This window comes from Aquarana catesbeiana, linkage group LG05 (assembly GCF_042186555.1).
Source record: "Aquarana catesbeiana isolate 2022-GZ linkage group LG05, ASM4218655v1, whole genome shotgun sequence".
NCBI lineage: Eukaryota > Metazoa > Chordata > Amphibia > Anura > Ranidae > Aquarana > Aquarana catesbeiana.
Window position 1 is genome coordinate 206,127,999 of NC_133328.1, and position 27,454 is coordinate 206,155,452.

Here is a 27,454-nt window from a genome sequence, read left to right on the forward strand (position 1 = left end):
AAAAAAAAATTTTTGAAAAAATAAAACATTTTTGAAAAAAAAAAATTTTTTTTAAAAATGTTCAGCTCTTTCAGCTAATGATGGGACTTTAACTGTTTTACTACTATTTATACTTTTTAAAATATTAAGCTTTTTAACACTTTTCACAGTTACTCAAGCCACTCCACCCAGTTACTCCGCCCACTCCAGTTGTATAGACAAGAACACTTTTCACAATTTCCCCAGAAATTGTAGCTTTTCTAGTTTGTTTGTAATTGTAAGATATTTAATTAGTTCAGCACGTTAAGACGTCCTATTTATGTGCTGTTATCTGTTAGTGACATTTTTGAAGTGACCCAACAGCCCCTCTCCCACTTACAAGACCTAACAAGCTGAACATGCAACTTCCTTTGTGTTTGTGTAAGACAGAGAACACTTTGTACACAGTCACATGAGTGACACACAGAAACTTACTGATGTAGGAAGTGAAAATCTTTGGTCTTTGCTTTAGTTTATTCTTTTCAGTATTGCCTCGTAATTTTTTGTATGCTACTTTAACATGCCAAGAACATCATTTCAACTTTCTGATCTGAAGACGGACACAACCTAACTGCATGACGTAGATATTGGTTCATATTCTTTCCTAGAAACTTGCTTGTTATGAGTATGTGCTGTATTTTGAGCGTGGATTTCCTTCTCTTAGTCATCTGACAACCCCAGCCCAGCTTGTGACTGCACTGCACTGCCAAAGGCTGAGAAAATGAATGGACAGAGACAAGTCCTTTCCCTGGCTCTGCTGATGGGAATTTTGATTTTACTGATTCAGAACAGTAGCGCAAAGTCCTTTTTTCACCATGATAAAGTGGAGGTGAGAGGAATACAAGTCACCACTGATAAAGTCGCTTGTATAGGTACGTACAAGTGTTTTTGTTACATTCAAAGGTAACTTAAAGTCTTAAAGTGTATGTATAGACAAAATTTTTAGTTTTGGGTAAGATAGGCAATCGTTCACACAAATTCGATTTTTTTTTTTTTGTTTTGTTTGTTTTTTTGTTTTTTTTTTTTGCTGCAGGTGTCCAGTTGTGACATTGGACAAGAAATTAGAGAAATGGGGTCACAGACCTAAAAAGTAGAATCTGCCTCACTTTCTGTCTTTAATCCTTTGTCATCAGGACAGGAAGAGAGAGGAAATCATCCCAAAGCAGTAAGGATCAGTGGTGGCTGGTCCATAAGGGGCACAGGGGCATCGCTCTTCCAAAGTTTTGACAAATAGGAAAGCTAATCATAGAACAATTTATTTTTAAAAAAAGGATCCGAGAGGATCCGTATCAGGGGAGCCGTCACCATGGTGAGTGGGGACCTGGAGAGGTTCTTTGTCCCCCCCCCCCCAAAATTTTTTAGCACCAGCCACCACTGGTAAGGATTAGACTGAGCTTTGAGCTTCTTATCCTCTTTGTGGCAGCAAGAACAGTGGGCTTTATTGCCCATCCATTGCTCATATGCATCCATGGCGGAACAAGGTTGTATGCTGAGAATACACTTACAGCGTGCTCCCAGCACACTGACTGAGCTGCCACCGATAAAACTCGGTCAAGGTTTTTGATCAGGAGCCAGGGGGCTGGGAGCCAATCACAGTGGTCACACGATGCAGGAGCCATGTCAGATTATGTTCACACAGACCAGCCTTTCTTAACCTTTTTACCCCAGAGGAACTCTGGAAAGAATTAGTAGATCTTTGGGAACCCTGCTAAAACCAATTCATTGGGGGGTCAGTGCCCTTAAATTGGTAGCGAGTAGGAAGAATGTCCCCCTAACAGTGGTGGTCAGAATGCCACGCTAATGGTGGCCTTACCTACTTTGATAAATGATTGATTTCTTTTCCGATCAAACTCTTTTGATAGGAATGTTTAATCTATAGTTGAAAGCCTATTTCATTGATAAGCCACATGTGGGGAAGTGATTTCAATCAACAGTTAATATATGATTATAAGTTATTGATCAGATCTCTCTGTATTCTCATAATTCGATCAATTCAATTCAATTAGATCATATATTTACGATGAACAATGTTTCTCAGTGCTGCTGCTCAATGCTGAATGATCGATCATTTTCTGCCCTGGACAAATGACTCAGTTTAATCAAATTTGGGGGGTTGGGGAGTTATAGCTATTTGATTGTTATTGGATGCCATTTTTTAATCAAATTAAAAATAAAGTAGATTAAAAAAAATTAAGCATAGGTGGTCACCCTTACAGACGGCTAAAAAGATCATTGGTGTCACACAGTTGGCTCTGCCATGTTATGTTGGCGTCAGAACTATGCAGGCACCAATAAATGAGAGATCAGTCAATCAGAGCTCATGTAACCCCTAGCCTCTGGAGGAACCCTGGTTGACATTGCTGACATAGTTAACCTGACTGACATAGAGACTAAAGGGTGGAGCACTCAGTATGTGTTTTCAACTTCTGACACATGCTGCCTAAATAAGAAAGGGTGTTCTGAGCCAATGTATATACTTCTGCACTGGAGCATAGCAGTGTATTACACTGGTCTGAATACAATGTTCAGTCTATGCTTGCCATTAGCCTATATTGCTTCCTCTGCTGGATGAGCATTCACCAGATGAGTAGAATGGATCTTGGTGGCCATCCATAGACATGCTGGTAGGTAAATTGGCTTCTGTCTAAATTGGCCCTAGTCTATGAATGTGAGTTAGGGACCTTAGATTGTAAGCTCCTTGAGGGTAGGGACTGATGTGAATGTACAATGTATATGTAAAGTGCTGCGTAAAATGACGGCTCTATATAAGTACCTTAAATAATAATAATACACAGTAGAACGTAGTGGATGGCTAGGACACTGGTCTTTGTTTTTCTATCCACCATCCACAGAGATGACATTGTAGGGCACCATAATCATTTGCATTGAACTGCATCACCTAATAAGTATGACTTGCAAACAGCCTTGAAGTTAAATTAGCGGAAATGTAAGACATACTAAACAATAAACATCCATCGTTGTGATATTCCTGGTGTATTCACTTCAAGATGCTGGGTAAGAAAACTTGCACACACACACATCCAGTCATCCTGTCCGATGATGTTTAATGACATCTCATGAAAATCTATCTTGGCTCTGACACTGTCAGTTACAAATCCATGATCAGAAGATATCTTCTAAACCTCCCAAAGCAAAATGCCAACATAATCAGAGACACCGATCTGTGACAAGCCAACAAATGACAGAACGTGCCCAAAATTTTGTTTTTTTATAATATTCCCAAAATGTATAAGGCTGCCTTTATTCTCTCTGCAAAACTGTTATGTAGTATACAAGAGAGTGAGAAACGGTACACACAGCCTCCAGAAGCATATTAGACTGTGCATAGGTCACCAAGGGTAATCTTAGAAGACTGGTATCTATCTGAGTAAAGCCTAACTTACATGTTTCTAGATGAATCAGTTTTCCTCTGTCTCATGCCTATACAACCAATGCCATGCGTGAGAAATATTTTGTGAGAAATTTGAGTCTAAATCTACCGTATAAAACTGTATAGAGTTAATAAACAAAGCTTTGTGTGTGAATGAGGTCTTGGGGCTTATTCAGATGGGCGCTGTGACCTGTACAGTATGAATCAAAATTGTTTTTGTTTTATGTGGCTGGAGCTGTGTGCAGGAAGCCTATGATGTGCTATGGGGATGCAGCGGCTGTATGAACACAACCACAGGTTCTAACTTGACAGCCTTGTGGTTGCAGGTGTATGGCCCTGAACACATACAAATTCATTCAAGTTAGGACCCACAGTGTTCGTACAGTCCCTGCGCCCCCATAGAGTAACAAGCAGTGTCGGCCGCAGAACAAATTGCCCATTCACACTGTATGGGCCAGAAAATCCATGTGAATAAGCCCCTCATTTTTAAAAATATTTTTTTTAGTTTTAAAATAATTTTTTAACAAATTTGTATTATTTTTTTACATAAAAAAATTGTTTTACATTTTTTTTCACAAGACTGGTGAAGGGAGGGGGGGCTGGCTTGGATGAAATTGCAGGGGTCTAAACAGACCTCCGATGTCTCATTTTTGCGACAGAGAAAGAAACTAAGGACATAGATGCCCAATACTTTCTGTGCAGATGAATGAACAGGAGGCCTTCTGCACAGAGGCTCCTGTTCATTCATGGACTGAAGCATAGAAAATACAAATTACTATGTTTCAGTTTTGAATGAACACAGTGAGTGATTGCTACCCATCAGTCACTGAGTTCATTCTGAAATGGAAGGGGCCAGTAAATAAGACATATTTACCAGTCCCTTCCCCTGCTCTCCATAAATATGAGATTCAGGATGAGCTTCTGTCCTTGATGATTACATCACGTAAAAACACATAGAGTGGGGCTTGTTTGGAGTGATGTCTTCCCGTTCATGCTTGTCCGCTCACAGCCTGAGGTTTTAGAGATAAGTGGATATTCTTTCATGTCGGGAAATGGACACTTTTTGATGTAAGTGCATGACTTTGTAATTTATTTTTAATAAAAAGAATGTTACACTGTTAGCACCTTTCATCCCTTATCTATGGTCTCAGGAATGAGAGAAGATCGTTGAAAGCTTTTCCCCTTATTACTTGGGAAAATTGTGTTATGTTAATCCTGCGGTTACTGGCAAGGATCTGGTTGTTTTAATAAAGAGTAAAGCCTGATGGATTATACATCTGGTGAGTGGTTAGAGTGAAAGGTGGCAGACAGTGGGTTTGGCGAAGGTGTCGTGAGGAGGATATTTTGTGGACACTCTATTTTGGATGCACTATTGTACTTTATGTGTGTTTAACACTTGATGTATTGCACAATTCTTGCATGGGACACTTTATTCATTTTAATCATGATATTTAGATACAGATGCATGCATTTTATTGACTATATTAAATGATAGAAGGCACTTTTTAAAATCTATGATTTAGCTATTTATAATATCACTTATTGAGGATTATTTCACTCTATTTACTAATGGAATCATCTATGAATTCATGTGGCTATCTTCGAATTATAGCACAGTCACAATATTATTTGTGAGCAGGGGGAATCCGATCATGGACAGGAGGGGTATCAGTGTGCGGGGGGGGGGGTCAATTACTGGAACCAATCCCCTGTACAGCTCTCCCTGCTGCAGCTGAAAGCCAGTGGGAGGGAGAGGAGGGGAAGTTAGCCCTCAGCTGGTACAAGGAGAGCCATACAAGGGGTATCAGTTCCAGCAATCATTCCCCACCATACCGATCACCCTCTCCCCTTCATGAATGGATTCCTTCTGCTGCCAGGGCCTCCCTTGCTGAACTGATGAAGCCCGGGCCCTATACAGCAAAAATTCTATTAAATTCATCAGAATTAATAGAAAGCATAATAAACCATTCAATAAATGAAAACAAATACTAAAAAAATATAAAAATAAATAAAACAATGAATAAAATGCAGTCAGACAATCAAAATTTCAATAAAAAAATAATGCAAAATAAAGATCAGATGATAACCAATACGTTTCACAAACATAAATGTAAATCAAAGTCGCTATGATGTTGGCTAAACACCAGTTTTATGGAACAAGCCACACTGCCTATGTCTGCTAGTGGAATCATTCAGCAAAATATACTGTATAGAGAATTTACTCCAGTTCAGGGAAATCCTTGTGTGACCTGAAATGTGCATTGCGCACGTATGAAAAGCCCATAAACTGTAATATCTGCATTTTTCTGTGTTGTAAGTAATCTTTTACAATGGGGTGATAGGGAAAAATTTCAAAGCTAAAGTTCAGTGGTACTTTGCAGATGATGGCTCCCAGTGTTGGTGATTTATTGCAGAGCGTATTGTTTGTGTTGTAGTGTAGTCACCCTGCAACTCATTAAATCATCTTTTCACCTGATACAGCTTTTTATGACCCTTGTGAGCACATGCATCGTATCCAAAGGTAAAGACAAAAAGAGGGTGGGACTTTATATGAGGCAAACTGTTACATAACATAATATGAACCAATCAAAGTAGATATTAGTATTTATTAATTACAAAAAGGCATACATGACATAGTAACATAGTAAGATTCATAAAATTGCGTAATATATTGTGTGGGTAACATACATATCTTATATAGCAATCAATATGGTACATATTAAGCTTACAATAAAAACTCAATAGACCTAGAAATGCAAGCCTGATTGTAATGGTAGCATATGACTCAATAATCATAGATTGGTGCATAATAATATATGATAGTAGTCAGGTAGAATGGTAGAACATGGGGGAATGTGACGTCGCATCATAGGAAAGCTCTACGCGTTTCGTGGTTAGTATACCACTCGTCAGGAGCAGATGCAGGGTTTTGGCTATATCTAGGATAAATAACCAAGATTGATAGAGTAAAAATATTATATATAAAAAAAGAGAAAAATATATACAAAATTGGAAGGAAAGAGGGGGAGCAGACAAGGATCCCAACCACTCTTACCTGGTCGTGTAGACTAATAGATTTGTATATGGTAACCATATTGAAATAATACTAGATATGGTGTTAACCCCGGAAACTGAGGTAGTGTAACCCTGAGGCAAGGCATTGGCACCAGCAGCCATAGAAAAGACATGTAGATAAGAATCTCCAGTACTTAAGTATTAGTGTATGGTAGAATAAAATAGTATGCTGTAGTTCATTCCAAAAAATTCCTGTAGAGATAAACATAGGAACCGTGAGCTAATAGCCACTAAGTGCTGGACAAAGAAAACACCTGAGTGAGTAAAGTACTCAGTGAAGTGAAAGGAAAAAGGAGAAAAATTAGTGAGGACCGTGTGTGAAACAATTGCCATAAAGCTGATAGTGACTGAGCATAGTAGCCCATAGAAAAGGAATATGTGAGAAAGGGTGAAGAAGTATGGTGGAACCATATAAGGTTCGGTGTATATAGGTGACGGAGTGAGGCAGAGAAGGTGAAGTGGATGGTAGAGTGACAAACAAACAGGTAAAGTGCGGGGGATAGAGGTGGCTGAAACAATGGTAAAAGGATAGACAAGCCAATAGTAGGAAAAATGTACATACCAAGAATAGAGGCGCGGTGCATAGAAGGGAGATGGTGGCCAATGGACTAAGGGCAACCACCAACGGCACGCTGCGTGAAGAGGGAGGGTGGCGCCATCGCCTGAGCTTAATCCAGTGCTCGGCGTTGAGGCGCCAAAACCTCCCTCATATACACGCGGAATGGACAGACACGCCGGCGTCATGACATCATGGTTGGCGCCATGACGCAGGGCATGTGGGCGTGGCGTCGATCCACAGCGGAATCGCCTCCCCCGCCCCTCGGGATAGAGAGAGGAAGGGGGGCACCCGGTGCGGGTCGCAGTTCCCGGGGACAACGGAAGTAGCCCGACCCTGACCACAGTGTGTAGCACTGTGTAATAAGGATTGGCTAGGCTAGGTCACAAATCATATGGAGGGTAAAATGGTGTAGCAGTGTGCTTCCATCCCTGATATTTTAAAAAAGAATTTGGGGTTGGGACTTTATATGAGGCAATAACTGAGATTTACCTCCATCCCTATTCATTTGGAAAAGACAAAAAGAGGGTGGGACTTTATATGAGGCAAACTGTTACATAACATAATATGAACCAATCAAAGTAGATATTAGTATTTATTAATTACAAAAAGGCATACATGACATAGTAACATAGTAAGATTCATAAAATTGCATAATATATAGTGTGGGTAACATACATATCTTATATAGCAATCAATATGGTACATATTAAGCTTACAATAAAAACTCAATAGACCTAGAAATGCAAGCCTGATTGTAATGGTAGCATATGACTCAATAATCATAGAATGGTGCATAATAATATATGATAGTAGTCAGGTAGAATGGTAGAACATGGGGAAATGTGACGTCGCATCATAGGAAAGCTCTACGCGTTTCGTGGTTAGTATACCACTCGTCAGGAGCAGATGCAGGGTTTGGGCTATATCTAGGATAAATAACCAAGATTGATAGAGTAAAAATATTATATATAAAAAAAGAGAAAAATATATACAAAATTGGAAGGAAAGAGGGGGAGCAGACAAGGATCCCAACCACTCTTACCTGGTCGTGTAGACTAATAGATTTGTATATGGTAACCATATTGAAATAATACTAGATATGGTGTTAACCCCGGAAACTGAGGTAGTGTAACCCTGAGGCAAGGCATTGGCACCAGCAGCCATAGAAAAGACATGTAGATAAGGATCTCCAGTACTTAAGTATTAGTGTATGGTAGAATAAAATAGTATGCTGTAGTTGATTCCAAAAAATTCCTGTAGAGATAAACATAGGAACAGTGAGCTAATAGCCACTAAGTGCTGGAGAAAGAAAACACCTGAGTGAGTAAAGTACTCAGTGAAGTGAAAGGAAAAAGGAGAAAAATTAGTGAGGACCGTGTGTGAAACAATTGCCATAAAGCTGATAGTGACTGAGCATAGTAGCCCATAGAAAGGAATATGTGAGAAAGGGTGAAGAAGTATGGTGGAACCATATAAGGTTCGGTGTATATAGGTGACGGAGTGAGGCAGAGAAGGTGAAGTGGATGGTAGAGTGACAAACAAACAGGTAAAGTGCGGGGGATAGAGGTGGCTGAAACAATGGTAAAAGGATAGACAAGCCAATAGTAGGAAAAATGTACATACCAAGAATAGAGGCGCGGTGCATAGAAGGGAGATGGTGGCCAATGGACTAAGGGCAACCACCAACGGCACGCTGCGTGAAGAGGGAGGGTGGCGCCATCGCCTGAGCTCAATCCAGTGCTCGGCGTTGAGGCGCCAAAACCTCCCTCATATACACGCGGAATGGACAGACACGCCGGCGTCATGACATCATGGTTGGCGCCATGACGCAGGGCGTGTGGGCGTGGCGTCGATCGTATCCAAAGGTGTTTTTCTTCACAGACATAATAGAAGCAACATTCTGGTCTTAGCCAGACTAAAAGGCCCAAGTTGTAGATGCAGGGCTGTAGTTACTATAATACCACTTATGGACTAGTGCCTAGGGCAGATTCTATAAGTCCTCTTTTATACTCACAAATGGGTCCGTGTGCGATTACATGCGGGAGACCCAGCAGGGTTCCCAACGATTAGTTGTGGAAAGCAGCCCTATTAAAAGCAATGAGAAGCTGACAGCTTCCTCAGCTATTTGCAGCCACTCATACGTATTCAGGACAAGACAAGAGGAGTCAGAAGGCTCTCTAAGACACGGGCATCATGGGCTGTCAAAATTTAATAGCCCGGCAAAGGGGATCTGTTCATCTGCACTGTTAGCGTGAATGGAGGAATTGGTTAGAGTTCTAAAGAAATCTATATGTGTATGTCCAGGTTTAGATGACAAAGGTAAATGACAAAAATAATGATGTTGATTCAGTGTCCAGTAAGAAGACTAAATGCAAAGAGGAGACATAGGTGACAGGTGTCTGGGAGGTGATATGTCGCTGGCTCACTATTTGTTTTAACCCTGAAAAACCTGCACTAGGTGCATTGCACGCAGTTGCAGGGCGGTTGTTGCGTGGCTCCATTAACTTGAATGGGTCACGAGCAGCGGTGGTACTGTCCGCCTTTTGTGATGGGGGTATAATGTTTTCCATGACCTGTGTACAACCCCCTTGAGTTGCTGTGCTAGATTTTACCACCCCCCAGACCACATGTGTGAATGAGCCCTTAATCACGACATTGGCTGCACAGAATTTCAAAACAGTAAACATATTTAAACTGTCAGGGGAATTCATAAAGAGTATCAATGAAACCTACAGCTGAGCCAACTTCCTTCTAGTGCAGCTATCACACAGACAGCACAATGCCGAGGTGTTTTGTAGCTGGGTGGGTGGAGATAATTAAGACCACATATAGGTTTGTGAACAAAGACAGGCAGAGTGCTTGTCTCTGTATGCTGTGTACCAAGTGGTATATTTGCTACCACTGCCCCCTCCCCACCTGTCACTCCTAGCGATCAATGAGGCTGACAGTGACCGATGCTGACAGCGTGATGGGGAAGCTGAGTTCCCCATTAGGTTAGCTCCCCTTGAGATTAAAGCTGGAAGTGGGAGGATTATTGGCCAATAGACACCCTTTCTGTTGATTCAAGAATCCATACACTGCCTGATGCCATGTACAAGGAGAAACCAGACCCGATGGAGAAAAAATGTCTCAGCTTCCCCACCAGGGAAAGGTTAGTTGCTAGGAGGCTGTCGGTTGTGAAGCAGACAGCATCCTTAACGACCAGTTACACGTGGGGAAGGAGCATGGTGGCAAATATGTCACCTTCTACACAGCATACAGGTGTCCTTTTATGAAACTGAGATCAGCGGCGATCCCGAGTCTCACCGCTGATCTCAGCGCTTTACCAGTTTATGAAACTGAGATAATCAGCGGAGAACATGTTCTCCGCTGATTATCTCAGCACAGTGAGAATTCACAGAAACGGCCAGTTTATGAAGGTGCGATCTCCACACCTCACTGGCGATCTGTGACAGAATTCTCACTTTCTGATTCACCATTTCAGAAGTGGAGAATCAGAGTGAGAAGCCTGAAACTGGCTGATATTCTGGAGAAAGAAAGAAGTCTTTTGACTTCTTTCTTTCACCAAACAGTCAGAGCACACCTTCCCCACCATTACACACCCCAAAACCAGCAGGATAGGAATTTATAGTGTGTATATATATATATATATATATATATATATATGTATGTATATATATATATATATATATATATATATACATATATATATATATATATATATATATATATATATATATATATATATATATATATATATATATAAATATATATATAAATATACATCTATATATATATATATATATATATATATATATATATAGCTATATATAGATACATATATATATATATATATATATATATATATATATATATATATATATATGTATCTATATATAGCTATATATATATATATATTTTTTTTTTAGATGTTCACGTCTCTGGCTGGGTTCACACTTGTGCGATGCGTGAACCAGCGTGATTCCTGTGCGGGTTTTCACATCGCACCTACATTGACATCTGCGCACCACTGCGGGTGTCAATGTAAAGTTAATGACACCCCCAGATCATTTCACAGATCGCAGTGCGAACTATGTAATGGTGCAGGAATCGGATCGCATGGGTGTTCACACCCATGCGATCCGATTCCAGTGCGGACCAAATAAAGGGTCCTGTACCATTTTGGTGCAAATGCAATATGATTTAGGGCCAGTTCCCACTGCTGCGGTGTCCGAGATCGGATGTGATTCGCACCGCAGTGCAAAATTACATCCGATCTCTGTGCGATGCGATTTCAGCCATACAGATAGTATTGCTAAATTTGCATTGCCCTCGGACCAAACTCTTACAGGACCCTTTTTTTGGTCCACAGCAGAATCGGATTGCATGGGTGTTCACACCCATGCGATTCGATTACTGTCCGAGTTTGCAGATCGCACTGCGATATGCGAACTGATTTGGGGGTGTTGTTAACTTTTAGGCCCAGTTCACACTTGTGCGATGCCGGACATCGCACAGGCATCGCATGTTATTTGCAGCACACTGCCATTCACATTACATGCGATGTCTGTGCGGTGCGATATCAGCTGTACAGATAGTATGGCTGATATCGCACCGCATTCGGTGCAAACACGCACAGGACCCTTTTTTCTGTTCGGACCAGAATCGGATCGCATGTGTGTTCACACATATGCGATCCGATTCATGTCCGAACTGTCAGTTCGCAGTGTGATATGCAAGCTGATCTGGGGGTGTCCTTAACAATGTATTGACACTCCCCAGCGATTCGCATATGGCAGTGTGAACTGACATGCGAGTCGGTGCGATGCGGGAACCCGCAGTGGATTCGCAGTGTTCTCGCATCGCACCAGTTTATCAATTTTTATGTTTATCTATAATGAAATATATTTTATTTTAATTTATTAATAAATATTTATACTTGTATACTTTATTAAAATTATTTTTTTAATGATTATAAATGTATTTTGCATTTATATGAATGGTGTATAGCTGCATTACATATGTGCATTACATTCATTTACTATACACCATTCACATTTAAATAGGGACATGTATGATCTTTAAATATTGATAAAAACAATGTTTTTTTTATAATTAGGTTAATGTATATTGTGTAGGGGGAATTTAACTTTATTATTTTATTAATATGTTGGGGAATAATGTGTGCTGATTTGTGTTAAACTTTTGTATTTTATGGTTCCTCATACTGTAATCCCGCTATATCACGCGAGATTACAGTGAGAGGAGCCATTCTCAGGAGTTCCTGGCGTTTGTAGATCGCTCCTCAACTCAACATGAGAAGCGCTCTACACACTTTCATAAACAGGCACTCAGAGGAGAGCGATCTCCTCTGAGAATGCCTGAGAACTGAAAAGCGGTATTTTACCGCACTTTCATAAAAGGACACCACAGAGACAGGCACTCTGCCTGTTTTTTTTACACAAACCTATGTGTGGTCTTAATCAGTTCCCATCCAGGCAAATTCTGACATTTCTCCCCTACATGTAAAAATCTGTATTTTTTTGCTAGAAAAAATCTCTCAGAACCCCAAACATTATATATATGATATATATTTTTTTAGAAGTGACCCTAGAGAATAAAAAGGCAACGATTTTTCAAACACAATTTTTTTGGGTAAAAATACACTTTAATGAATTTTAATGTAAAAAAACACAATATATATAACCCAATTTTTTTGTAAAATATAAAAGATGATGTTAAGTTGAGTAAAAAGATACCTAACATGTCACTCTTTAAAGCTGCGGACACACGAAATTGTGCCAAACTACGGTACCTAAAAATCTCTGTATACAAAGCTTTAAAATTTTTCACAGGTTACCAGACTTACAGAGGAGGTTTAGTGCTAGAATTATTGCTCTTGCATTAACATTAGTGCCGATACTTCACATGTGTGGTACGAACACCATTTGCAGATGTGACCTTACTATGAGTTCGCTGCTGCGTGAAAGCATGAGGGGACGGGGACAATTTAAAAAAAGTTTTATTGTTTTTTATTTTATTTATATTTTTACACTGGGGTTAATTTACTAAAAGTGGAGAGTGCAAAATCTGGTGCAGCTCTGCACAGAAACCAATCAGCTTCCAAGATTGTTTGTTAAAGCTTTTTTAAAAAAGCTAACGTTAGAAGCCTATTGGCTACCATACAAATCTGCACTAGATTTTGCACGCTTCCATTTTAGTAAATCAACCCCACTGTCTCTTTATTTTTTTATTTTGTATTTTTTTTATCACTTTTGTTCCTATCACAAGAAATGTAAACATCCCTTGAGATAGGAATAAGGCATGACAGGTCCTCTTTATGGACACATCTGGGGTCTATAAGACCCCCGATATCTCTTCTACCCTGAAAAGGATGAGATCCCGGGCTCTCCAATCACACGGAAGAGCCCGGAGAGGCACCGGTGGGCGGCAAGAGGAGGTGTCTCCTCCCAATACCCCTAAAAGCCATCCAGTGGCTAAACAGCTGAAAATAAAAATATCTTAGCCCTCCAGTGGCTAATCAGCTGAAAATAAAGACATCTGGATGATGCCTTCAACTGCAGGCATCATTCAGACATCTCCACTTCAAATCCAGGACGTTATATGACATCTTAAGGTTGGGAATCATCTCCAGTTTCATTGTCTACCTGAATTTACTTGATATGCCAGTAAAGCCAGTAAACAAGGTGGCAAAAGTTTATTCTGGCACAGACCATTTTAAAGCATCAATAGGGTCTTATTGATTTCCCCCCTATGTATTTAGTCGTATGCCTGGAGTTTCACTTTAACGTTTAACCCTTCATTTTCTAAACCTTGAAAATCCTTTTAAGAGTTTTTGGTTTTAAATCACTTTGATTAGGTAGTACATACTGTATGCAGCATCTGAAATCTCACAACACAAAACCATTTTTATATTATAAATCTGCTTTTTTTGCTGTGTTGTATCGAGCATTCAATATTTATCAAGTTTCCACTAAAATCAGATTTGTAAAGGTCATCTTGTTAAAATAAAAGAAAGAATACATTGTGTCCTTTTCTACAGTATTTAATAAATATCCGAAGATGATTTTATTCAGTTGCTTTTCTATGCCACAAATAAGGGAAAACATTTAAAAAAATGTAAATTAAATGTATATTTCTTGTGTAAAAAATATGCCTGTATGCTTTACTGAGATGTAATGGGAAAATAGTTTTCAGTCATTAAAAGGCAACGTTTCTGTCCTAAATAGCAGGCTTCTTTTTGATTATATGAGTCACTTTGACAAAAAGAATCTTTTAACTGCACGTGGGAAGATGTGTTCAGAGAAATGTAAGCTTGATGAATGAACATAAGGTCATGCTGAAACATTAGAGAGCATGTGAAGGAAAAGTACTGCATTGAAAGTATAGTCACCTGGAATGCCTTTCCATAAAAAAAAACCTGTTAGATTATTTTTTTATGAATGCACTCATTAAAGTGCTGCAAATGAGACTTTGTTTTGTATATATAGTAGATTTTACCAGTATACCAGTAATTGAGCTTTTTAACCCCCTACAAAGTTTTTTCAGGTGTCCTATCATAAGAACACTTCCTGCAATTTTCATTGAATGCAACTTATCTCCTGTTTGTCCTGTCATAAATTCTAACGGTTCACTTCTGCAATTTTGATCGATTTATTTCTCAGTCCTTTGATTTAGTCCATCCTTTTATAATAAAATCTTCCTAGTTCATCTGTACTATCTCTTCTCTCGGACCTATCCTTGAGCAAACTGTCCTTTGTATCCTTGATGTCAGAAAATTCTATACCGTCCTTCCTAATTTGAAAAGCATTGCATTCATAGAGATTCTACTATTCACAACCAACCTTCTTTTCCATTTTACTTGACCTTTTTGCCTCCAATATTTTTTTTAAACCTAAAAACAATTTTTTCCTTCAGACATCCCAGCTGCTTTTAATGTCACAACCCTTGTGAATTTAGGCATGAAAAAGTACTGTATGCTGTTGTCTACTGATAAAGAAATGAACCTGAATATCAAGGTGTATAAAATAGGACTGCGTTCATTGGTTAACTTTCGTGTTATAAACGCTCCAAGGTAGCTAAAACAGGAAAGTTAAGCCTAGTATACATGGGCCGAATGTCGGGCAGCATCAGCTGGTTAAATATTAATCGGCCAACATTCGGCACTTGTGTACTGCCGTCGGTCCGACAAAAGCCAGCCTTTCGTCCGGCTTCTGTCGAAGAGGCATGGACGAAAAAGGTCTGCCGAGCTTTCTAATGTCTGTAAATACAGTTGGCCAATCATATATATGCTTTCTTCCCTGTATAAATATCTCTGTTATAGAACATCTAGCAGGCATTCTCCCCTCCCTGCTCACCCTAAGATAAATGGTCTTGACTGAATTCCACAAGACTATCCATGCCGCAGCATTATGTTGCTGCCTGGTGTAACCATCAGTTTTGTACATATGGCACGCTGATCTGGCAATTCAATCTGTTTTTCATCCAGTTGAATTGTTATCAGCAGTGACCCCTGTAGCACACCCCTGACCCCCAGAGGCATGGTGGTGAACTCCAGAAACAGGGTGGGCATACCTCAGAGTGTAGGTTGCTCGGCATGGTGGGATGTGAACAAATGGGCGCCAGTCACTTTAAGTACAAAAGAGAAAGGGTTTATTGCTCAAACAACAACATTCTTGGAAGAGAGGGATAAGGGCTCAGGACACCCAAAAAACAGCAGACAAGTGGACTAGCAGACGCCTCCAAAAACAGGCAACAGTACAAAAAAGAGCCTTTAAGCTGTACCCAGGGTTCCGCACCTACTTAGCAACAGCTGGACTGGATAAGTCCATCTTGAAGCTTTCCCAGGCTCTGCACAGCTCCATTCTATGGCAGAGTAACTTCTGGTACTTCATATCAGGTCCTCGTCAGATCCCTCTGTGTCCTCAGTCAGGCTCCCAAGTCTCAGAGCCTTGAGCATATGGCATATTTACAGCTGTTTCTCACACACTCGCACCAGACCAAGGTCTGGGTAGGAGAACCCAATCACTTGGCATCTCCAAACAGTTATACACTCTCAGCATGCACCAGTGGTCAGGAAACTCTTACTGGTTGGTTAAGAAAAGTATGAATATTCGTAAGCCAGTTTCACTGCAGCCCATCATACTAATACCAGAGGTACCAATGACACCTACTGGCAAAAAGGAGGAACTATACCTGATTTAGGGGAAAACCAAATGAACAAATAAACTACAAATCAGCTGGGTTACTTACTATGTAGCAGCATGAAATTTGGCTAGTAGCCCTTGTTTAAGACAAGGGGACTACACCCCTATTATATTTGATGAGTCATCTAAATATATACAAGTTCATACAGAATCACCACCCTTGTGAGTAGCTCTCAGACAGGAAATCATATGGGTTTATTGCCTACAAACACAGATTATTTTGTTTTAGGTGATGACACAGTTACATTCAAGGCATAATGTGAATGATAACTGTCATAGGGACAGTAAAGCGAACAAATGCAACTTTAGCTCAAACAAAGGCTAAGATAACAGCTTCCTTGGCTGTTAAGGATAGGAGGGTTTAGTTCCTCTTGAAGACTTCTGGTCAATTTTTATCATTGTGGTATGTCAGCTGCAGGATGGTGGACAACTAGTGCCTGTCTCTTGTGGTGAAAACGGCACAGCAGATCATAGGTACGGCTCAACCAAATTTGTATACAACATATGCCAGCTGATTAAAAAAACTATTAGTGGGGATACAACTCATCCAGGTTACAGTGTGTTGACCCAATTATTGTAAGGGAAAAGATATAGGATGTTCAAAATACATGTTAATCGCTTGAAGTATAGTTTTTTCTCTAGGGCTGTGTTGTCTATAATTCCACTTGGTGCAGAGTTTTACGTTGTCGATGTGAAATTTTAATAGGTAACAAGCTATTTCCTATTAACCTACCTTTCATACAGATGCACCATTTTCAGAAGTTCTCGGCGCTTTGTGATTCATAAGCTAGAGATATAGGATAACCAAGTCAAGTATGGAAAATCAAAAGTTGAGAATCTTTGTTAGATATATTATTAATCATTGCAAATATTATGTATATTGTTTAAATAAAGAACAAGCTGTAACAATGTGAACAGGTCATAACTATGGATCAGTAAACTGGAATATATGATCATATAAAGCACTCGTACTTAGTGACTGACACTAACTAATTTCTATACATGTTTTACAATATTTATAGAGCACCAACACATATTATACAGCACATGCTCAACCACACCCTCTACTAACCACATAATTTGGTTCAGAATATCTAGGTACAGAAAAACATCCCTGAAAAAGGAGTTAATGTATGTCATATGTGATCTGTGTCAATTTCAAGATCAACACATTCTCAAATGTCAGTTAGTATGATTTTGGGCAGCACTGTATTTGGGGTGACCAGGGGTGGACATAACATTTGTGCAGTCTGTGCAGCTGAACAATGAATCTCTGGGCCCCTTTCTACTTGATGTACAGTATTTCACAAAATTGAGTACGCCCCTCACATTTTTTGTAAATATTTTATTATATATTTTCATGTGACAACACTGAAGAAATAACACTTTGCTACAATGTAAAGTAGTGAGTGTACAGCTTGTATAATGCCCCGTACACACGGTCGGATTTTCCGAAGGAAAATGTGTGATAGGACCTTGTTGTCGGAAATTCCGACCGTGTGTAGGCTCCATCACACATTTTCCATCGGATTTTCTGACACACAAAGTTTGAGAGCAGGATATAAAATTTTCCGACAACAAAATCCGTTGTCAGAAATTCCGATCGTGTGTACACAAATCCGACGGACAAAGTGCCATGCATGCTCAGAATAAATAAAGAGATGAAAGCTATTGGCCACTGCCCCGTTTATAGTCCCGACGTACGTGATTTACGTCACCGCGTTCAGAATGATCGGATTTTCCGACAACTTTGTGTGACCGTGTGTATGCAAGACAAGTTTGAGCCAACATCCGTCGGAAAAAATCCTAGGATTTTGTTGTCGGAATGTCCGAACAAAGTCCGACTGTGTGTACGGGGCATAACAGTGTAAATTTGTTGCCCCTCAAAATAAGTGTCAATATTTTGTGTGGCCACTATTAGTTTTCAGCACTGCCTTAACCCCCTTGGGCATGGAGTTCTTCCACTCATCCATGACGACATCACAGAGCTGGTGGATGTTAAAGACCTTTTGCTCCTCCACCTTCCTTTTGAGAATGCCCCACAGATGCTGGAGACATGCTTGACCAGTCCATCACCTTTACTCTCAGCTTGTTTAGCAAGGCAGTGGTTGTCTTGGAGGTGTGTTTGGGTCGTTATCATATTGGAATACTGCCCTGCGGCCCAGTCTCTGAAGTGAGGGATCATGTTCTGCTTCAGTATGTCACAGTACATGTTGGCATTCATGGTTCCCTCAATGAACTGAGTCGGCAGCACTCATGCAGCCCCAGACCATGGCACTCCCACCATATCATGGATATGCAGCTTACATCTCCATGTGTTCAGCTTAAGAGGCCAGCCACTCGTACCTGGCTGCTTAGGTAATCTCTCTTCAAAGCACAGCTGCACCCCAGCCCCTATCAGGGAACTCTAAATGAACCTGTGCACTGCAAGCCAGCCCTGCTGATCAATATTGTGTTTTTGGCTTATGTGTACTACTTGCTCTGTATTCTATGTCTGATTCCAGTTACCGATCTTGGCTTGTTCTTGACTATCCTTACCTGCTTGTTACCCCAACCTTTGGCTATCTCCCGACTATCCTTTCCTGCTTGTTGCCCCAACCTTTGGCTATCTCCTGACTATCCTTTGTTGTCGCCTTCTGCTGCTTCCTCTCTACCTTGAGCGTAATCTGGGAGGCCCTAGGAGTCGCAACCTGGAGCCAGACTGCAGCTAATACCACCTCCACCACTAGGGGCCTCTGGTGAACACCTGCTGGCTCTTAGATTCCGCACCGTGGGAAATCTCATGCTCTAGATCCCAGTTTCATCCATGTTGGTACTACAGAGTACCTGCTCCCCTGTATCACCTAGAGCTCCATCCGCAGCAGGCTACTACCTTGCGGTGCACTCCAGATCCCAACGGGGTGCATCTGTCACCTGGACTCAGGTGACCTGACAGTTTGATCAGCCATAGACCCGGCTGATGTGCTGCTACCCGTAGATGATCCATTGCAGGGCATAATCCGCACACTTGAGACCCAGGAATCGAATCAGACACAGGTGATGCGATTCCTCCAGGATCTGGCTTCCCGCTTCAAGCAGCTTCAGGCCTTCTTGGGAACCCCGAGTCAGCAACCTCAAGTACAACTGCCAGCTCCGTCACGTTTCTCTGGGGACTCCAAGGCCTGCAGGGGGTTCCTCAGCCAATGCACCATTCATTTTGAGCTCCAGCCTCAAAACTTCCTGTCTGATCGGGGAAAGGTAGCCTATATCATTTCCCTCCTCTCCGGTGAAGCTTTAGCCTGGGCTGCCCCCCTGTGGGAGAAGAATGATTCTGTGGTTTCAAGCCTGTCTGACTTCTTGAAGCTCTTTCGTAACATCTTTGAGGAGCCGGCTCAGGTTTCTTCAGCGGCCAGTGCCCAGCCAGTGCGGCCAGTGGAGCATCCTCTGCCTGCTGAGGAATATATGCAGCTGGGCCGGACCAGGCTAACCCCCGAAGAATGTGCTAGGCGCAGAACTCTGGGCTTGTGTCTGTATTGTGGGGGCAAGGGTCATTTTCATGACACCTGCTCGCTTCGTCCGGGAAACTCTCAGGTTTAATACATCTGGAAGGTGGAGTATTGGACCCAGAAACATCACCTTCTCATCTTCTTCTTCCGGTGTTCCTTCATGTAGGCCCTTCTCCTCAATCGATCTTTCATATCTGGATTCTGGGGCTGATGGCAATTTTAAGGACTTGAGAACTGCTTCTTCCATGAAGCTTACCCTTTCGCTCCTCACTACACCACTGGTAGTCTCGGCAATTGATGGCACTGTTCTCCCAGGGGGCCCTATCCGCTTCCAGACTCTACCTATTAAGTTGTCTGTAGGGATATTCCACCAGGAGTGGATATCCTACCTCATTTTACCCAAGGCCTCTACCGCCATTGTATTGGGCCTTCCTTGGCTACAGCTCCATGCTCCACATGTGGACTGGGTCTCTGGGCAGATCCTGGCTTGGGGTCCCTCATGTTTCTCATCTTGCCATGTCAGAGTATGTCGCTAAGAATCTAGAGAGAGGTTTCATTCAAAAATCCTCATTGCCTGCAGGAGCAGGGTTCTTGTTTGTTGCCAAAAAGGAGGGTACCTTGAGACCCTGCATCGACTATCGAGTTTTAAATGCGGTGACTATCAAAAATCAATACCACTTACCCTTAATATCTGAACTATTCGACAGGTTGAAGGGTGCCACCATTTTCACCAAGTTGGATCTCAGAGGTGCATACAATCTGATTCGGAACTTGGAAGGTGACGAATGGAAAACCGCGTTTAACACTAGAGACGGGCATTACAAATACCTGGTTATGCCTTTTGGTTTGTGTAATGCCCCGGCTGTGTTCCAAAACTTTGTCAATGAAATCTTCAGGGATCTGCTGTACCAGTTTGTTGTCATCTATCTGGATGACATTATCTTTTCAGAAAATCTGCTTGTCCACAGAAACCATGTCCGCACTGTACTTCAGCACCTTAGAGAGAATAATCTGTATGCCAAGCTGGAGAAATGTTCTTTTGAATGTTCTGAGGTCCTGTTTCTGGGATGCTTTGTCTCAAGTTTGGGTCTTCGTATGGAGCCTGGAAAGGTCTTGGCCATTACCAACTGGTCTCTTCTTGCTAGCCTCAAGGCCACACAGCACTTTCTTGGGTTCACAAATTATTATAGGCAGTTCATAAGGAATTACTCTTCCATTGCTGCACCTATTATCGCTTTGACCAAGAAGAGTGCGAATGCCAAGGACTGGCCCCCTGAAGCTGTCTCTGCATTTCACGACCTGAAACAGGCCTTTGTTTCTGGACCTTTCTTGAGGAGACCTAATCCTGGGGATCCATTTTTTATTAAAGTGGACGCTTCTTCAATGGGGATGGGAACTGTTCTTCAATCCTTTTGAGAAGAGACGTCAACCATGTGCATTCTTCTCCAAAAAAAATTCTCAGGCAGAGAGAAATTATGTTATCGGGAACTTCTTGCAATTAAATTGGCATTAGAGGAGTGGCGTCATCTCTTGGAGGGTTCCCCTCACTCCATAACTCCAAAAAACTCCATAATTTTTACTGATCACAAGAAACTACAGTACCTACAGAATGCTAAACATCTGAATCCCAGACAGGCCAGGTGGAGTCTTTTCTTTTCCCATTTTAATTTCACAATTACATACAAACCTGGTCCCTGCAACAGTCAGGCTGATGCACTCTCTAGGTTATTTGACACTTTGGACGAGGAGTCTACCCCTGAACCTGAGCCGACCGCTCCGACCGCATGCATTGTTGCCCATTCTACCACCGTGGAGTCAAAAATTCCTCCTGGAAAGATCTTAGTCCCCACTGAGCTAAGTGCTAAGATCCTTTGTTGGGGACATGATTCCAAGGTGGCAGGTCATGCTGGGTTCCTCCAATCCTTCCTGCTCATCAGTCCTCACTAGTGGTGGCCCAATCTCGGCTCGGATGTCAAAGACTACGTTAAGGCTTGTCATGCCTGTGCTCAGTTTAAATCCTCCACACAAGCCCCTGCTGGTCTTCTCATGCCCTTGCCCATTCCTAAGGAGCCCTGGTCTCACATTGCCATGGATTTTATCACCAATCTCCCACTGTCAGAGAATAATACGGTCATTTGGGTGGTAATCGTTTGGTTCTCCAAGATGGCTCATTTTGTTCCTCTTCCTGGTCTTCCTTCTGCTCCTGCCTTGGTTCCCATTTTTATTCGAGAAATTTTCCACCTCCATGGGGTTCCTTCTCATATTGTTTCTGACAGGGGCGTTCAATTTACGTCTCGTTTTTGGAGAGCCTTTTGCAAATCCCTCAATATTGTCTTGGATTTTTCCACTTCTTACCACCCTCAATCCAATGGACAGACTGAGTGGGTTAATCAGGAGTTAGAGGTCTTTCTTCACACCTTAATCTCTGCTCGTCATTACGATTGGTCCTCTCTACTACCGTGGGAAGAATTCTCTCACAACAATCATGTAAATATCAGTTCTCAGAAAAAACACCCTTTTTCACAGTTTATGGAAAACACCCTCAACTCCCTCTTCCCATGACCTGTTCTCCAGATATTCCAGCTATGGCTACAGCTCAGGAGTCTTTCAATTCCATTTGGGGTGACGTTCATGATTCTCTCCGGGCAGCTGCTGACAAATTCAAAGGCTTTGCCGACCGTCGCAGGCGTAAAACGCCTTCTCTTCAGCCGGGGGACAAAGTCTCGCTCTCCACCAGGAACATCAAGCTCCAAGTTCCTTCTCTGAAGTTTGCCCCAAGATTCATTGGTCCGTACACTATAACCTTTAAACTGAATCCGGTTTGTTTCAAACTCCAGATCCCTAAAAGCCTCAAAATCTCTAACTCCTTCCATGTTGCCCTTCTGAAGCCTTATAGTTCTCTTGTCCTCTCCCTCCCATGGCCCCAGTCTCTGAGGATAATCAGGAGTACGAGGTTAGTCAAATTCTGGATTTGTGACTCTGTAGAGGCATTCTTCAGTACCTTGTGCATTGGAAAGGGTTTGGTCCTGAGGAGAGGTCTTGGATCACTGCATCTGAGGTCTTTGCGCCTCGATTGTTGAGGGGGTTTCATCTGAAGTTTCCCTCTAAACCTGGGCTCAGGCAGGGGAGGGGGAGGCCACGTAAGAAGGGGGGTACGGTCATGGATATGCGGTAATGTTTGTCTGTCAGCTTACCTCTCCGTGTGTTCAGCTTAAGAGGCCAGCCACTCTCACCTGGCTGCTTAAGTAATCTCTCCTCAAAGCATGGCTTCACCCCAGCCCCTATCAGGGAACTCTATATTAACCTGTGCACTGCAAGCCAGCCCTGCTGATCAATATTGTGTTTTTGGCTTCCGTGTGCAACTTGCTCTGTGTTCTACCTCTGATTCCAGTTACCGATCTTGGCTTGTTCTTTACTATCCTTACCTGCTTGTTACCCCAACCTTTGGCTATCTCCTGACTATCCTTTGTTGTCGCAGTCTGCTGCTTCCTCTCTACCTCCCTGTAGTCTGCTGTGAGAGTGAGCTGGGAGGCAATAGGGGTTGAAACCTGGAGCCAGACTGAAGCTAAATCCACCCCCACCACTAGGTGCCTTTGGTGAATACTCGCTGGCTCTTAGATACCGCGCCCTGGGAAATCTCATGCTCTAGCTCCCAGTGTCATCCGTGTTGGTACTGCAGAGTACCTGCTCTCCTGTATCACCTAGAGATCCATCCACAGCAGTCAGCCGTAGGGTCCACTACCTTGCGGTACACTCCAGACCCCAATGGGGTGCATCTGTCACCTGGACTCAGGTGACCTGACACAACACCATGCTTGACTGTAGGCAAGACACACTTGTCTTTGTACTCCTCACCTGGTTGCCGCCACACATGTTTGACACCATCTGAACCAAATAAGTTTATCTTGGTCTCATTGGACCACAGGACATGGTTCCAGCAATACATGTCCTTAGTCTTCTTCTTTTCAGCAAACTGCTTGCATGCTTTCTTATGCATCATCTTTAGAAGAGGCTTCCTTCTGGGACGACAGCCATGCAGACTAATTTGATGCAGTGTGCGGCGTATGGTCTGAGCACTGACAGGCTGACTCCCCCCCCACCACTTCAACCTCTGCAGCAATTCTGGCAGCACACATACGTCTATTTCCCAAAGACAACCTCTGGATATGACACTGAGCACATGCACTCAACTTCTTTGGTCAACCACGGTGAGGGTTGTTCTGAGTCAAACCTGTCCTGTTAAATCTTCTTATAGCCAGTGATGGAGAACCTTGGTACCCCAGATGTTTTGGAACTACATTTCCCATGATGCTCAACTACACTGCAGAGTGCATGACCCTCTTTGGAAATGTAGTTCCAAAACATCTGGGGTGCCAAGGTTCGCCATCACTGGCCTAGGCCATCTTTATGTAGAACAAAATTCTTTTTTTCAGATCCTCTGAGAGTTCTTTGCCAAGAAGTGCCATGTTGAACTTCCAGTGACCAGTATGAGAGAGTGAGAGCGATAAGACCAAATTTAACATACCTGCTCCCCATTCACATCTGAGACCTTGTAACACTAACGAGTCACATGACACCGGGGAGGGAAAATGGCTAATAGGGCCCAATTTGGAAATTTTCACTTAGGGGTGTACTTACTTATGTTGCCAGCAATTTAGACATTAATGGCTGTGTGTTGAGTTATTTTGAGCAAATTTACACTGTTATACAAGCTGTACACTCACTACTTTACATTGTAGCAAAGTGTCATTTCTTCAGTGTTGTCACATGAAAAGATATAATAAAATACTTACAAAAATGTGAGGAGTGTACTCACTTTTGTGAGATACTAAATGTCAGGCAGGTGCTAGGATCTCCTCTTGCTGTCAGAGACCAGGATACTCTTTACATTAAGGGCTCAATCACTGTCTGCTTGAGCATCCACAAGATATGCAATATGCCTCTACCATTTCCTCTTGACCCCTTATACATTTTGGATTGTAAATGTAGGGAGCGTTTACTGTCTTACCCCAATGGCATATTATGGACCCGAAGAGAGAATTTAGGGTATCACAAAGGTTAATCTTTGTCTGTATGTCTGCTTATCTATCCACAACGAATAATTCATATTTGGGCAGTAGTTGAACAACTCTTCACAATATGTTCTTGCACATAGTTCCTTTGGTGGTCCCCCTGTTCTTTGTAATGCAGGTTAAGATCTCTTGGGCACAAGACAGTAGAATAACTGGAGACCTTGATGCAGAACAGCCTGCATCTGTAGCCTATCTGCATTAAGTCTCTAAACTCATATAAGCAAATAGTAAATTGCTCAAATTCCTTCCAACAAGCCTATAGCTGTTGTTGAATTTATGCTAAGACCCTAAAGCTATGCAATTGATTAACCGCAGACCGAAAGCACTAAAAATTGAGTTCCTCTACATGCAGTTAGGGGCTTGTCTTCCTGTGCCTGAAGGCAACCACGAGTTCTGGGCAGAGATGTGTGCGGAACAATGAAAAAGAGAAACCAGAGTGGAAAAAGCTGAACAAACTGCATGTGAAGTATAGAGGAAATAGTCTATAATCACACTCAGAAGTGCTGCTGATGCTTACTTACAACATAAATACAGTATGCCATGTCAGTTTTATAATTTGGTGGAAGAAGTCTTGGTATATCTGTTGCTAAGCAGTTCTAGTGGGTTGTAGGAAAGCTACTCACTATTCTAATAAGAGGGTTTCATTATGAAACACATTTCACCACATCACTGGCATCCATTATGCTAACTGAATTATAAATGAAAGCTATAGAATTATTATTTCAAACAGTATATCTATATTACATTAATAATAAAGATCAGCCAATCACATTTATTTTATTTTTTTATCCTGAACAATAGACTTAAATAAAATAAATGCCAAAATACAGTGCATCCCCCTTTGTCATGTCTAGAAATCCATATACTAAATCAGGAATAAAATGGCATACAGAGATAAAGAAAAACCCTCCTAAATAGTTTATGCTGCTCTAAAGCTTTTTGACCCACGTTTATTCATGTAAAGAACATGTAACAGAAATACTTCCCTCGCAGGGACACATCTAGTGCCGACAAAAACATAGCACTATCCAGCACTATGCATTACCCATACATTCTTTATCAGTTTCCCTTAATGGACAGGAACCTCACTTAGAACATCTGCTTCCAGTTTTAAACACCTTATACTCCCCCTCACTCTTCCTGACCAGGCTCCAGAGCTCAAACAAGCTGGATCCATGATCCTGTTCAGCAGACCAATTTCCTTTTAGAGCTTGTTGGATAAACCATCACAGACCTGGAAGCACATACGTGGTATCCCCACATCACACCGAAGGCTCTTTGGCCAAGCTTATCGCAATACACACACACATGCATATATATATATATCTATATACATATATATATATATAGATATAAATATATATACTCTATATATACTGTATATATGTAGCCAAGTGCTGGCTGCACTATTACCTTCACTTAGAGACACTCCTTTGTATACTATGAGTGGAGCTCTTTCCCCCTAGTACTCGACATGAGGAATAATCACATCACTTCCTGAATGCAGCAGAAAACGACCATTCACTGATAGAAGAGGATTGTGGGATATGTAGTCCGGTCACCTAGACCTACACTACACTTAATACTGTCTCAAACTACAAGTTCCAAAGTACTGGACAACTGAAGGAATTCTGAGCAAGTAGCACTGTCCTGGGCGGGCTTGCTCAATTGGAACGCAGGACTCAGAGCTACTGGGTGCTGTTGGCGGGCACCACGGCTTGGGCAAGGCTGGGACTCTCACCTTGAGGGCTGTATCGTTGGGTGCAGGGTGGCCACCGCAGTTGTTACATTCACTGAACAGGCTCCCATCCGCTGCACACCCACGCGGTAATCGCTGGAATTCTGGGCCTACAGGTTGCCACCCAACGACTTGCTACAAATATTTAAGAGCCCGTGCAGGGACATCTTGGCTCACAGGACCCGTGTATTGGCCAGATTGGTGAGCGAGCAGAAGCCCATATGATCTCTGACACTTTATCCAAAAGACACTGCATGCAGACACCTTTACACCTTACTAGTTGGAGGGTCTTTGGTGGGAAAATACAACATCTCTTACATTCAGCCTCATTGGCCTGCTATTGCACAGTAACATCTTTGGGCCCCATCATAGCTAGCTGAAGATGAAGGCCACCCATATTCCAAAGACCTCCTTTCATCAAAAGTGGCTCTGCCCATAGAACCTGTGGCAGAATCCATCCTTTTAATAGTTGTACATGTGTTCATTAAAAGGGAAATCCTACACAAACCTCATATATTGTTTACTTCTTATTTTTGTGGCATCAGGGCTAGAGGAAGTGGATTGACTAAAAGTCTCCTCTTCACTCCCATGTTCTGGAGTCATAATCTGTTTCAGCCTGTTTTTTATAGCAAATTGACATATTGCTATTGTTATTGTGATTTCATTTTACTGCAATACCACCCAAGTTGGGTTATACCTATAACTGCTACAGCCTGTTTGACTTAACCTTTCCAGTAAAGTGTTGACTCGTCCTACTAATTATTAGTGTCTTTGCATTTTATGTTTGCTTGAAGTATGTCAGAACCCAGTAAGTCAGAGGTGTCGGGAGGCCTGCAAGGTTAGGGCAACCAATGAGGACAAACAACTTATATTACAGCGGCCCCTGAGG

General features: G+C 41.8%; 1 protein-coding gene across 1 annotated transcript in view; it reads left to right on the forward strand.

The window, feature by feature from the left end:
• Positions 1-394: 394 nt before the first annotated feature.
• Positions 395-27,454, forward strand: part of AOAH (acyloxyacyl hydrolase) — a 165,975-nt gene continuing 138,915 nt past the window's right edge. Inside the window, exon 1 of the mRNA XM_073630511.1 lies at positions 395-890. Within this exon, the coding sequence (XP_073486612.1) occupies positions 740-890 (151 nt within the window). The 5' untranslated portion in view covers positions 395-739. The remainder of the gene's footprint in view (positions 891-27,454) is intronic.